Source organism: Poecilia latipinna, unplaced genomic scaffold, assembly GCF_001443285.1.
Source record: "Poecilia latipinna isolate Pla-1442-1.1 unplaced genomic scaffold, P_latipinna-1.0 Scaffold77, whole genome shotgun sequence".
Taxonomy (NCBI): domain Eukaryota; kingdom Metazoa; phylum Chordata; class Actinopteri; order Cyprinodontiformes; family Poeciliidae; genus Poecilia; species Poecilia latipinna.
Window position 1 is genome coordinate 138649 of NW_015112693.1, and position 14714 is coordinate 153362.

The 14714-nt window shown below is 38.5% G+C and overlaps 2 protein-coding genes across 2 annotated transcripts in view; both read left to right on the plus strand.

Annotated features, from left to right (window-relative positions):
• fam20cl (family with sequence similarity 20 member C, like) overlaps positions 1 to 14714 on the plus strand; it is a 65142-nt gene continuing 50428 nt past the window's right edge. Inside the window, exon 1 of the mRNA XM_015017829.1 lies at positions 1 to 297. The gene's annotated coding sequence lies outside the window, so the exon portion shown is untranslated. The remainder of the gene's footprint in view (positions 298 to 14714) is intronic.
• Positions 3333 to 6021, plus strand: LOC106936728 (dynein light chain 4, axonemal). Its single transcript, XM_015017914.1, has 4 exons — positions 3333 to 3441; positions 3886 to 3965; positions 5073 to 5156; positions 5625 to 6021. Exons 2-4 carry the CDS (start codon positions 3894 to 3896, stop codon positions 5787 to 5789), a joined length of 321 nt encoding a protein of 106 aa, XP_014873400.1. The 5' UTR covers positions 3333 to 3441; positions 3886 to 3893; the 3' UTR covers positions 5790 to 6021.

Genomic DNA, 14714 nt, shown 5'->3' on the forward strand with positions numbered 1-14714 from the left:
GCAAAAACTGGAATGGTCACATGTCATCCTAAAAGACCTACGGTGGTTAATGTGTGCCAAGTTTTCCGAAGCCTTTCGAGTCCCAACAATGTCCTGTTGTGATCTACAAAACTGCTTAATTACTCACCACTACTGCTGAAAAAGATAATCAGGCAGCAAGACTTCTCCTGAGCCCAGCTCGACCCATTAGCCAGGCAATGGCTGCACCTTCACAGCAGCCTGTTTCATTAGCAACGCTGGAAAGAGGAAGTAAGAGAAATAGCATTTCCTTCTGGAGCTGAAGAGACAAAAAATTGAGTAAGTCTAAATATATTTAATTGAATTCGCATTCACTGTCAGGGTTCTGGTATGTCACATTTGTCACACCAGGGTTTGTGTTTTGGTTTTGTTTTGTGTTACGTACTCCAGAGTTTATCACTGATAGAAAACACCTTGCCGTATTTAGTTATTGTTGGGTTTTGTTGTATTGCTTCACTCTGTTGTGTTTAGTTTCTTAGTTTCTTCCGGCATTCTGTTCTGGGTATGTTTGGATTGATTTCTCTTAAATCGGTGTTAATTTCCCCCACATGGTGTCCAGTAAGGCTGGGAGTATTGATCTAAATATTGATACTACCAATACCACGTTGAGTATTGGTATTGGATCAATACTAGAGTGATAAGATCAATATTTTAAAAAAAAAAGCCATTTCTTTTCAAGAAAATCTAGGTAAACTCTGTCAAGAAATCAGCATGTTACAATGACCAAGGTGTGAGGTAGCAAATTGACGATCTTTTCAAAATCCTACCTGGACAAAACAGTTTCGATTTTGGTCATTTGTAGACCGAACTATGTCTCAAATTATGTATTGAATTTAATTGAATTTCATCCTCAGACCGTAAGCAGTGAGTTAAAGAGTCACAATTCATATGGTGGGTGTCACAAGAGCCACTTGAGTAGAAAAATATTACCTCCTTTTTTAATTATTATTATTGAACCTCAAGAAATTCAGAACCTTGCACACTTTTATACCACTTAGGCAATTCAACAAAGGATAAACTTAGTGGGAATTATGTTTATTGAAAGCATAGCAGTGAAATTAAATAGCAAATGTCCTGAAAATGGAATCAAAGGACAGGAGATATAGAGAAAAGAAAGGGTCTTAGTATTCAGCCCTGAGGCTCCCCGCAGTCACAAGACACTGCAGACAACAAAAACTCGCTCATGCGGACGTAAAAATTGTCAGTCCAACCCAAGGCTGTACCTTTAACACCAACGCAACTCTCACAACAAGAATCTGAGCTAAAGGTTTAAAAGCAACATAATTACCAGTATTAGTTGGTAATTATATATCGTTAAAAGTTCTTAAAAGAGCAGATTCCCATTTGTGAATCTTTTTACAACCAGAGTAACACCTCAGAATACCAGATTTGTTTTCCTCTAGAAATTAATTTAATCATGTAAAAAATTACCTTGTCCCCTGTATTACTAAATGGAAGTAAAGTTTAGAGATTGTTCTAAAATAATAATAATAATAATAAATTGATCAAGGATCGTTTCTAAATCAAAGGCAGGACAACAACATGCTTTAAAGCTCCAGGGACTAAACCTGTGGCAATACTGCTTTTAAGAACAATCAGGAGGTCCTTTAGTTTTAAAAATATCTTTAAAAAGGGGAATAGTAGGGAGGCGGAATCATATCACCAGGCAAATTTAAAGGTTTTGTTTGATCAATAAGCTCCTTCAGAACTGTGATAGACACAGGCTCAAAGCGGTTCAAAGCAGCAGAGCAAGAGGCTCAAACAGAGCATTTGTATGAAGCAGGTGAAATGAGTGATGTGCTTAAGGCAGAGGTTCCCAAACTGTGGGGCGCGCCCCCTAGGGGGGGGCGCCGTGTCATTGCAGGGGGGGCACGGGAAGCCGTCTGGATGAAAAAAAATAAAACATGAATACTATATGCGCTGGGTTTTTACCTTAGAATGGCCAACTCTCTGTTATTCCTGTCAGTTTGATACAGTAGAGGCTTCCACACCTCCCATATTTGTGTCCTCTGTCACTTTTATCAGCAGTTAAAACTGTTTAATCCGTTGTTAACATGTTGTAACCTGTTTTTCCGAGCCGCCTTTAAACACAACATGAGCGCTACGACGCTCGCGCTGGGTTTACACCTGTGAAGGAGACCTCCTGCTACTGTGCGGAGCTACGTAGGTTTGTGTTAGAATCACGGCAGCAAACCAGCAAAACGCAAATAAGTTTTCACAGTTTTCCCCCAAACTAACAGACTGAGTTGAGTAAAGCTGTTGGATGCAGGTAATGTTAGCTAAAAGATGACTAGCTAATGTTAGCTAAAAGATGACTAGCTAATATCAATACAGAACCTTAAGCTTAACAAGTACCTTGTAGATGTTGGAAGAAAAAGTTTGGGAACCACTGGCTTAAGGAAACTTGTTCATCAAAGAAAATTCTTACAGATTTCAGTTTATAGTGTTGAGGACAGCACATAGCTTTTGACAAATAATATTTGAAAAACATTATTGTTGTTGATGAATTATAATATCTGTCTTTCAACAAGTCAAATCACACCTGAGGCTTGTCCCTCTTGCACCTGGGCTCAGTTCTCCTGCAGGCCCGTCTGGCAGAACAAGTGATGTTGATCAATCATGGCTGATGTGTTAGTTTGGGATAATTGCAGTTTTAATGGTACCACACTATTACATGACAAGACACAAAAGCATAAACGCTCACGTCAACTCTTCAGTATCTCTGAGAAAGCAAAAGAGATACTGAAAGCGATACAGACTACAACACACTTACTTTGTTTCATCCTTTTGTATTACTTCTATAATATTTGTTTCCCCCACTAAATTTTAAATAATAATAATAATAATAATAATAATAATAATAATAATAATAATAAAATCTGTGTTCATAATATGCCACAAAATTCATACCAATTCATTCTAAATTTTGGGAAGGCTACTAGTATTAAATATTTTTGTGAAATCTTGTGCGGAAAATTTTTATTACATTGCTATGTTTTTATTGTCGGTAGAAAATCGACCACTGGCTAGTATGATTCATTAAAAGCTGCATGTCATTGCCTGGCGAAAAATAAAGAACGTGTGCATACACCTTTTCCCCTTTCCTTCTTATTTTTTTTTCTTTCTAACAACAATATATTCTACTTATCTCAAATAACTACATTAAAAAATATATATATATACTTTATTACAAGTTTGGGGACGACGGAAAAAGAGGAAAACCGCAAGAGAGCTTTGCTTGTAAAGTGGGGCGGGGTTTGATTACGTTGACTTTTACGTTGAGTGACAGCGTTTTAACCAATCAGAACCACGCCTGGCTGTAACGGGCGGGGTTTCCTGCTTGCTCCCTGTACCATGTTTGAGATGTCTCCTTAACAACCGATGCGAGTCAAACAGGAGAAGTTTTCTTCAGACAAACGTTTGGTACGTAAACCTTTTCAGTCACACATTACGTCAACACTCTACGTAAAACATGACCTAAGTCCTTATGCTGCAGCCAGTTTGTTTAAACTTGACGAGTTAGAGGCAGAAAATACCCCCCTCCATCAGCTGTTTGCTCTAAATACAAGCTAAGCTAATTAGCTAGCTAGTGAAACCTTCTTCAGTTACTGTTATTGACATGTTACGGTCAGTCCAGCTTTACAAATTATCAGTTGTATTGGCATTGTTAAAGCCATAGACCGTAAACAAGTGCGTAATGTTTATTGTTACTGGCTTGTTGAGACTCAGTATTACAAGCTAACCTGTCGGCTCATGTTTTAGCATCGTTAGCTTCTAAATTCTCTCTGACTTCTGTGTTGCCCAGTGAGTCCATATTCCTTATATTATTAGTATTTCTGTAATAAGACAGAACACCTGTTATTTCAGGAGTCGGAATGGCTGGGACTGGTGAGGGAAAGAAGGAAGAGGCCGACTACAAGAGACTGCACAGCTTCCCTCTCATCAGAGTAAGACAGCACTACAAACTTCTGCTAATTTTTGCCTAAACACGGTCAAAAATAACATTCGATACATGCATGTTTACTTTTGTTAATAAGGCATTGCAAAGCTGTATGAACGAGCTCCAAAAGATCCACGTGTTTTGGTTTAAAACTGACTTAATTTAGGAGCAATAAAAAAACAAACATCTTTCTGCAAAGCATCTCCAACAGGATGCTTTGCAGCCCAGAGCTAACTGTGAAGACCTCACTCTGGGCTGCAAAGCATCCTGGACAGATCCATTCAATAAATTAGACATCAGAATTTAATATAATAAATATAAATGTATATCAGGAACATTACATATAGGTCAATTACACACATATGAATTAGTATTCACATGTATTCAAAAATTGCCTGAAATTATGGCAATTTTTCCACTTAAGGGTAATGAAAACATGACTTTAAACATTAGTATATTACATCAAACCAATAAAAAACTAAACATTAATGCAAAAATGCATTATCTTGAATAGGTTTTGCTTCGCAGTCCTCTCAAGGCTTCCCTATTTTGACTTTACAGTTATATGCTAAAGATAATTTACATGATATTATCATTCGCTAAATTTGACATGTTTGTACATAATTACGAACCAGTGAATTGAAACATATTTAAGTGCAAAACGTGACTTTATTTTGGAAAAAGGAAGGATTTTATTTTGAAGAACGCTCAACAGGATCTGGTTTTGCCATCTTCCCACCTGTTGTTTCCAGTTACTAGGATACAAACAGCTGTCGCCGTTGTTTCTTCAATAAAAACCGACCATGAAATGTTCAGCAAAGACATCTGAGCCTCCGTTATGATCGCAGAAGCTTTCACTGCCTAATATTCCCCGTTTTATGTGAACCTTTTTTTAGCTGCACTTTTTCCTTCCACCAAACTATCTGTGAAGATGCTTAAATATGGTGAAACATGGTGAAAAAATGTTTCCATAGTAAAAAAAGAAAACATTTTTTCCCCCTTTTTTATGTTGTTGGTGTCATTCAACATTTTAATTGACATTGAAACTAGATGAGGGTTTGCCATCTTTCCTGCACCAGCCTGTAAAGCTCTGTAACGTCGTGTTTCTCTCCAGCACACAGACATGCCAGAGGAAATGAGGGTTGAGACCATGGAGTTGTGTGTAACAGCCTGTGAGAAATTTGCTACCAATAACGAAGTGAGTGCATTCTCCTGTTCTTTGATATTCCGATGTTGACCAGAAGTTACTGTTTTTTTGTTTTTGATATTGGTATTAGCCATTCAAATCACACAAACCCAGTACTTACACATTTAAGCTTAATGAAACTTCATGAATTGATGGAGCACAATATTTTAATATTTATGTACAAATGGGTGTGTCACAATAACAGATTTTTCTGGATGGCAAATTGTCCCAGAAGTTATTGCAATAAATGAGAAAAGCATTACAATGAAGCAATTATGACATTGAATAAGCTGCTTCGTTGGGTAATGTTCATGTGAAAAGGCAGAACATAAAGTTTATGCTTCTTTCTGCCCCTTTTAATTTATGATTTATTTTTTGTTACACAAGCTATTCATATTTGTTATTGAGTGAATGAAATAAAGAAAAGAAAACTGTAACAAAGCAGAAAAAAAATGTAATTGTTTTGTTTTTCCCTTCTAGAGCGCGGCTAAGATGATAAAGGAGTCCATGGATAAGAAGTTTGGAAGCTCATGGCACGTGGTGATTGGCGAGGGCTTCGGCTTCGAGGTCACACACGAAGTGAAGAACCTGCTCTACATGTTTTTCGGTGGGAGCCTGGCTGTCTGCGTGTGGAAGTGCTCTTAGCGCCGGTCCCCTCTCCGTGCCCTCCGCCCCGCCGACGCGCTCACCACGCTGGGAATCGACGCCGGCCCAGACGCTGGCTCCGTTTCACCCACGGCAGATCAGTTCGTCCGAGCTACCAGCCACTGTGGCAGAGAAAGGAAGTACTTGTTCATGAATAAAATACCGTTATTTCACCTTTCACCTTTCAGAGTTTGACTGCCACTTTGGTCTGGTAGAGATAAAAAAAAAAAAAGCTTCCTTCCCTCTTTTTTTTTTTACCACTGTTCATTTTTTATTGTTTTTACCCTTCATTTAAGCCATCTTCTGTTCTTGAACGTCATTTTGAATGCTTTTGAGCTTGCATGTTCAAGTAATTAAAAAAAAACAAAAAAACAAAAAAAGAAACACAGCCAGCCAGGGTCTCCAAAGTCCTTCTTCCTTCTTTTTTCTTCAGGGTGCACGTGAGTAAATGACTGATTTCCACAATGGTGTGTGCTGGACACACATTTTTTCCGCCTCTTAAAAACCTTATATTGCCATTTTCCTCATTAGTTTCGTGTGGCATTTATTTAAACGATTTTCCCGTCCACGTCGTCCAAAACGTTTCACATGTGTCTTTCTCTCTACAACGGCACTACTTTCAATAAATTTTGTAAAAAATTTTTATGTGTACATATTTTAATGCAACTTGAAAGGCATCTTTTTAAAGACCGCTGTTGTTTTTCTTACGACTAAGGCCTCAGAGTCTCCTGAGCCAAACAAACACTAAACCTGATTCACTTTTTCTCCTTGCTGAGGTGTATGTGTGCGCGTGCATATGTGTGTGTGTGTGTGTGTGTGTGTGAATAGCCTGATTAATATCACCCCTCTGAGTGACAATAGCATTGTGATTGTCTCATGTTGATGCCAGTTATGATGATCCAGTGCAATGGACCATTATTTGTGAACCTACTTGATTGTACAATAAACTGAAACTTAGAGAAATTAGAAGTCAGAGTATTTTTTTCCTTGAAGTGTTTATTTTAAAGGTATAATTGTATAGATTTTTTGGTGCACCGATCTGACCTGACAATTCCACTCTTTGCTACCGATTCTTTTTTTTTGTCTCTGAAAAGTTGCTAAATACAACTTTATTTTTCCTCAGTGAGGAAAAATAACTTTTGATACATGGAAAATAATATGCTGCTTGAGTTTGTCCTCCTTGGTGGGTAATGTCACAGTTTTAAATAGGGATACATGATATATCGTCACTGACATCGGTATCACCCGATGTAAATAAAACCAGGTTGATATTAATCAATATTTATTTCCATCTTGTTGCTATTCGTTTCTGGAGGCGTGACGGTGGTCATGTGGTTTTTGTTTGGGAAGTTTGAATGAATTATAAATGCAGTGGTAAAGTCAACAGAATATTTTTTTTTCCTTCCAAGGTGTCGAAAGGCAGGTTTAAAAGAAATGTATAAAAATATCAGCCAAAACAGCAACATAAAATATCGGCTATTGATATTGGCCCAAATTCTCACATCGGTGCATTCCTAGTTTTAAAGCGTTTCCTCCTTTGGTTTTATAGTTCTTTATGTGAAATTTGCCGCACCCACTGAACTTTTTCACATTTTGTTTGGCTGCAGCCACAACTTTCAGTATATTTTATTAGCATTTTCTCCTGTAATTATGAATTAGTTGAAAAAAGACAGGAAATTTTAGAGCGTAACCTTCAGATATTACCCAAGTATTACACAGAATCCACCGGAGTGTCGTTCAGAATCAGTTTAGCTAAATCTGTTCCGTGAAGCAGTCATGTTGACTTTGGAGGAGCTGCATAGAAAGACCTAGAAAAGTGGGTGGGGTTTACAGGAGGTCAACAAACCGCCAACAGAAAGCAGAGTCACAGATTAGAACGGTCAAGTCAAAGTTCAGACCATAATCCAATTGAGAATCTGGGGAATGACCAGATCACAGAAGTGATTTAATCTGACAGAAGTATTTAAGTTGAAATGTCACATTTGAAAAAGAAAGCACGCGCTTCAGAAATCAAACCATACCAGTATGTGAAACGGCTTTTTTTTTAAAAGAAGCAAACACAAAGGACTATTTAAAAAATTAATTATAAATGTTTAGAGTACAAGCAGGAAAACTGTGTGAAAGACATGCCAGTGAATGAAGAGAGATTTATTTTAAACTTGTTTCAAGAAGCTGCTGAATTTCAGAACAAATCATTTCAGTTCAGCTTTTAACGACCTTGTAAATAGAGAGAGAGAGAGAAAAAGCACAAACACCTGCCATTTAGATGAGGATGGCTTGAGTTCAACAAATCTGTTTATTACTGCTTGTGAAATATGTGCATTCCTACACAAAATCAACCCACCTGCAGCACAATCGAAAAAATTGCATCCCTTAACCCCCGCCAAACCATAAATGATGAAATGTGACTTTATTTGATTGTGTTTTTTTCTTCTTCTCAAAGACAGGAGGGCTTTACGACCCAGCAGTAAAGCTGCCGAGGCCATCAGTGTTGACATATCAGCAGAATTTGCCAACTTCTGTGTCATCACCATAAACGCAGGTCAGGTCAGGTCAGGTCAGGTCAGGTCAGGTCATCCTGCTCTCTGCGCTCACTATCTCTTACCCTTTTTTCTGCAAGTCGCATTAAATGTGATCACAAATATCCTGAACACGTTGGGGTGAATTTATTGCCATCTCTGAGGCCAATAACATGCCATATTATCTGGATTTCTTCTCTACTTAATTCAGAACCTTTAAAAGTCCTCATTGTTTCTCTGTTTCTACCAGCTTTATACATTTAGAGCATTTTGTAGTTTTTGTTCCCTTTTTGTTGTTGCAAAATTCAATCAGACTGAATGACAGGTGACTTTAAACATTAGTTTTCATGTTTATACAATTAGATCCAGGTCTGACTTTGAATAGGCCATTCTAATGCATGAATATGCTGCGGTCTAAATAAGTCTGTTGTAGCTTTGTCTGCATTTTTGTAGGTAATTGTCAACTGGAAGCTGAACCTTTAGTTCAATCTCAGCTGTTTTGAAGCTTAAATTGTTTTTTTTCTCCTAGAACGTTTAATAGGATAACAGAAAAAGTTGATCCACTGGCTTTTTTGTAATGTTTTGGATCGGTTAAACCACTCAGTTTGAATTACAATCAATCAAAAACAGATCCTTACTTCTCCATATTGCTTCTGATAAAATGCATGTCCATGGCTCACAGCGTTACTGTAAATGGAGGACAAACATATTATCAGTCTTGGTGATATTTGGAGAATGCCGTCTTCTGCTTCAGCTTTCTGTGCTGTGGGATTGACATTTGATCTGTACATGCTGATGGAAGTAGTTAAAATGGAAATCATAAGCTTCTTGTCCTTTTGACCTGCAAAAGGCGCCTGTAGCTCTGGGAGACTGAACAACTACTGCTGACACCCACACAAGGCACGAAGCGCCAGAACTGTGGTTTACTCGCTCCACAAAGTTTATTGTGAGTTTATTTGCATCGACAAAACTTTGTGGGGACACTTAGACTATCTTTATTTGTTAATTGTGAACAAATAAAGATTACTCTGCAGTAGTGATAAAACAATGAGTGTCAGAAAGAGCAGGAGCTCCTTAAAGAGACGGATGCCAATTTCGAGACGTCAAATTGTAAAGTCAAGTTTCTTTTAAGACATGTTTTATATGTGCAGCATTTCTATAGCAACTGAAGGCAACATAGTTTCTTGATTGATTTAACATGTAGGGTGAATATCCAAGGCTCATGAACTCCACGGTTTGGTACAGTTCTGCTAAAAACAAGTTCGTTCACCAGATTTTGGATGTTGACAAACAGCCCCACTTTTCCAATCGCTGACCCAATTCTGCATACAAACACCCGAGTGTAATGACTGAGCGTGTTTGACAGGGATACCATGGGATTGATGGGATTGATGCCAGCATAATACACTGATAGCTTTCACCTGGATTTACCTAGTTGACCTATTTCACGGGGAGAGTCCATTACATTCTGCAATTACTGTAACAGCGCCGAGACTAATCCGGCGAACAGTGTGTCAGTGAACATGCCTTCATCGCAGGCGTGGCCTCATCCATTATTAACCTCAGAGACTTTTTACGTAAAGCCCCACCTCTTCCTTGTGTCTCCTCCACGTGCTTAAATATTTATGCAGAAAGCCACAAAGTCACACAAAACACTCTAGTTTGTTTGGTCTGAAAATCTCTCCCCAGTGTGAGTGCAGAGAATGGAAAATCTTTCTGAAAGAGGCTCTTTGGGGCTTTTATTGAATTAATAGTCACATTTCTGTGTAGGGGAAATGCTGGAAGGTGTCCACACTGCTCTGCATGATTCTATTTCTGCTGCTGATCTTCTCTTCCTCTTTGCTGTTTTTCCCCAAATTCTGTTTCACTAATATTAATATTTCTGATTTGACTAAAATATGCTAAGCAAACCTTTGTCTCTCAATAGGCAGTCATATAAATAGATATAAAGATGGAGCACTACAACAATAGCTAGCTTAATATTCAGCTAAGTTGCTACAAAGATGATAAGGTAGGTGTTCAGTGGGATAATTAAAGATATTATCTCATTGAAAAATCCATCATGTACTATTATCTACATTCCCTGAATGTTTAACCTGTTGTTTGAAAGTGTATTTGCCACTATGTTCAGTGGGTGAGTAACTTTGTGCTCTTGGCGTGAGAAATAGCAGCCCTGTTTCCTTTGTGCTAGCTGAAGTTAGCATAACCGTAATTTTAAGCTGACAGCCAGAAATAAATATCTATTGTTTTCTTAGTAGAGATGCTGACAAACATGTTAGCTATATCACTGCTGTAGAGGAGGACAGATATCAAAAATAACATGTAGTTAACCCAGGTGTTACTTATTGTTCCAGCTTACAAGCTATCGCTAGCACTACAGGAGGTTAGAATGGGTGAGAACAGGCTTAGGCTGTTAGGCTCCTTTTTTTAGAGGAGCCTAAAAAAAGACTCAGTTTGGAGTCATAACTTGCTTCAAGACATGTTCATTATTTATTGCAGTGTATATTGTTATTGTTTAAAACTGTTGATTTAGCCACCACGATTAATGCGCCTTGGTAATTGGTTACATGATGTTTCTTATTCTCCATCCTTATCAGATGACCTTGTTTCCCAGTTTGCAGTGGACGGTCTCAATGAATGTCAAATGTTATTTTTAGCATATTGGATTTCCATGCAAGGTTTTATACCAGTATATTTGAGGGAGTTTGGGATGCAATGTATGGAAGATTACAGATGGAAGGCAAGCTTCAGGAGATGCTGCTGAAAACACAGTATGACCGAGCAAAGAGGTACAGAATGATGTGTGCAGTGAGGCTGGTAGCCCGACAAAGGTTTGGATTGATCTGCACGTCTTAACTGCACTAACGTCTTTCCTAATTTGTCCTCTGTAAAACTGGTTGGAACATACAGAGACAAGTTCACCTGCAAGAAAGTTTGTGTTTTGATCTGCTCCATTGCAATAAGTTGTCTGAATCCAGATAAATGTGCACTGGCACCAGTAGCTCACCACCGTGACTGAAAGCAAGACGGTAGACAGACATTGCTGACTAAGGAGTCTCACTGTTTGTTTGTTTTTTTGAGCAAGACCTCCTGCTGCTCAGGTTTGAAAAGACGAGGCAGCCTCTCCCCTCCCAAACACTGTCTGATCTGGCACATTTGAAGGAGGTTAAGATTTCATCAACATCAAGACAGCCACTGTTTTATACAGTTTTAATATAAAACCATAGAAATGAGAAATGAATGTTTCTCGTCAATTACTCAAATTTTGGGTTAAGACTAATCCCAGGCATGGATGTTTTGAAGGGTTGCGATTGGCTGACATAGGTTTTAGCTTTGCCCCACATTGCCCCCTGTGGGTTTGACAATGTTTAAAGCAACACTCGGTAGTGTGGATGAACACTTTAGTTGGGCCAATCGGGTGAAAACGAATGTCTCCGCTACGTCGTCGTAAAAAGACCACGTGTGGACAAGGCCTCGAAAAGCAAAATGCCGATTCAAATGTCTGCACTGGTATCAAAGTTAGTCCTCTACTTGTTGATAGTTTTGCTTCGGTGTCCTTATTCAAAGCATGCCTTCGAGCAAGAAAAGCCTAGTGTTGTATCTTAGCAACCGCCTGACCACCTGTGATGACAAGTGGAGGTGTGGAGCTTTCAAGAGTGTGAGTGCAAGTGTGTTATTGCAGCACAAATGGGGGAATGAAAGAAGATGAAGGCATCAAGGCAGACCAACTCCTACAAGTCAGCAGAGCGATTAAGGGGGTGGTGATTTCCAGAATATTCTGATTTTAGGGGTTGTTGGAAGATGAAGAGATTTTGAGGGTAGATGGCTAAGAGAAGATTATTTGAAGGCAGCCAAGAAATTGGAGACTCGAGGCATCAGAGGGGCAGAAATGAGAGGAGGGGATGAATCTTTCATCTGGATGCCACCACTGGGATTCTTTTTTTAAACTGAGAAATACAAAACACAATCCATTATTAATGTGCATGTCTCTTTCTCTGTGAGGGTGCATAAGGCAAATGCTATTTTTAATTTGAGTAGCTGTACCTGTGGAAATTTTTGGCTACAATGTCTACTGAGAAAAAAGGGGGCACAGAAAGCTTTGGGGAAATTGAGGGAAATAAAAGAACAAGAATAGGCAGATGGAAGGAATAAAAGATGAATAATTTCTATGGATCAAACTTACCATAGCTTGTTTATAATACATCACTCTCTGTCTCTGGCGCACAGAGACAGAGAGTGCAGCAGACAAAATCTAGTTAGCAGTAAGTAGACTCCAGAGAGACTCATGGGTTATTTCATGTAAGAATTATAAAATACTGGAAAGAAAGACATTGATTTGGCAGATTTGATTCTGCCCGAATCTTATAATTGATTCCCCCTCCCCACCCTCATGTCTGTGATAACTTTTTTTCTCTAAACATATCAAATTGAAAAAAATATAGTGAAAAAAGTAGAGAACAGTCTATTGCACTTGAAATGTGCTTTGGGCTATGATGAAACATGGTGTGCTTTTAACATTATGCTGTTGCTTTAACCTTGAAAATTATGTAAAACATAAATCATTCGGAAATTCACTGAAACACAAACAAACAAATAAAACTCTTACTTCACCAGCAATCATATGAATAACACAACTCATAGTTCCACTGTCAGAACGAGAAGTTAACAAAAAACTTACAGCTCTAGTGAATGTTTGATCAGTGTAGTCAAATTATTTTAAGAATCATGTATAAATATGAGGGGCTTAAAAATAAGCTTTGGTGTCAGAAGGCGGCCATTCCTCTTGCCATACAAAGGTCTTAGGTTCAGATGTCAACCCAGGCCTTGAAGCTGTATGTTTTCCTCTCACAGTCAATAAAATACTTATGATTACTGTCAGAACCACATTGGCTGTATGATGGTTTGAGCTACGTCTCAAAATATATCTCAAACCACCATACAACCAGTATGCATACTGCTGTGGCCTGTCAATGCATATTCAACACATACCAAGGATCTCAATGGAAGCCACCGTCTATTGGTTGGATTTACATCAAATGTTTTTAGGTAGAAAACACTGGAGTCAAATGGCTTAATTGCCTCCTTATTGTGTAGATAAGTTCTCCAGAGTCCTGCTAATGACCTAATTATTCTATCCAGGTGTGGTGCAGCAGAGGCACATCTAAAGGTTGCAGGACAGCGACTCTCCAGGACTGGAGTCCTAGAAGAGAAGTCAGTCAGCTGCAGTTGATTCAGAACACTGCTGCTGGTGTTCTCACTAAATCTAGGAAAGTGGAGCAGATCACCTCAGTTCTAAAGTCCTTAAACTGGCTCATAGAACAGGCATTGTATTATTTTTTTTAGCCTACTAATCTAGAACAAACTTCCAGAAAACTGCAGAACAGACAAAACGCTGCGTCCCTTTAAACAAAAAGCTAAAATTCCACCTGTTTCGTGTTGATTAATGACAACTGGACCAATGATCAATATTTGATGTGTATTTGCTTGATAATTTTGATGATGGCATTAGACTAAATGCAATGTTTATTGCTTGTTTCATAACTGTCTTATGTTTTTATGGTGTAAAACACTTTGAACTGCTTTTTTGTTTGTTTGTTTGTTTGTTTGTTTGTTTGCTGAAATGTCCAATACAAGTAAACTCCACTTGATTTAATACTTGAGGCATCCTTCACTTTATCAGCTTGCATCGTTGCTGCTGGCCACCCACAGGCGTCTCCTTTGCTGCCATGACAATGACCTTCAGGTCACATGTCCTAAACATGACCAAGCCATATAGTATTACAGAATAAAGAGTTTTCAATGGCTACTTTTTATTTGCACTAAACTCTAGTGCACTTCTAGAAGCTCTAGAAGTGCCTGTGTAAATTTCATTGCTCATATTTGGTTATCCTACACAGAAACCCAGCGCTGCTGGAAACTCTTAAGCCCATAGATTTCTCTTCTTGATATCGACTTGTTTTTTTTTTTTGCAAACACTGAGATAATTACCAACCGAGTTCTCGCGCTGTTTTCACAGTCCTACGAGGTGAGGAGGTGTTTGTGAGTCCTTCAATTTTGTTGGTTTTATGGTTTGTTTGTTTTTAAATGGTATATTTATTCAAATCTCCTGTGGTTTCGATTAGTTTGCATTCATAACATGTTGTTACCCAACATCATTTATGATGTTTCTTTACAAATGTCGGTGAATAATGAATGAATGTGACCAACTGTGAGGAAGAAAACCAAGTCTAGTGCTTTGAGCTGATATTAAATGAGTCACACGCTGTGATTTTTCATCAATTTATTCTCAAGAGTGTCACATGGCTACGACACACAGCACGTGGAGCGGGCTGAGCGAGCACGCGCACAGTTATAAAACATGCAGACACACACACACACACACACACACACACACACACACACACAC

What these genes read in the sequence shown, in the direction of transcription:
- LOC106936728 (XM_015017914.1), top strand. Translation starts at nt 3,894, where the DNA reads ATGGCTGGGACTGGTGAGGGAAAGAAGGAAGAGGCCGACTACAAGAGA. An exon ending in ACAGCTTCCCTCTCATCAGA is followed by an intron (nt 3,966 to 5,072) that starts GTAAGACAGCAC and finishes GTTTCTCTCCAG; the next exon opens with CACACAGACATGCCAGAGGA. An exon ending in AATTTGCTACCAATAACGAA is followed by an intron (nt 5,157 to 5,624) that starts GTGAGTGCATTC and finishes TTTCCCTTCTAG; the next exon opens with AGCGCGGCTAAGATGATAAA.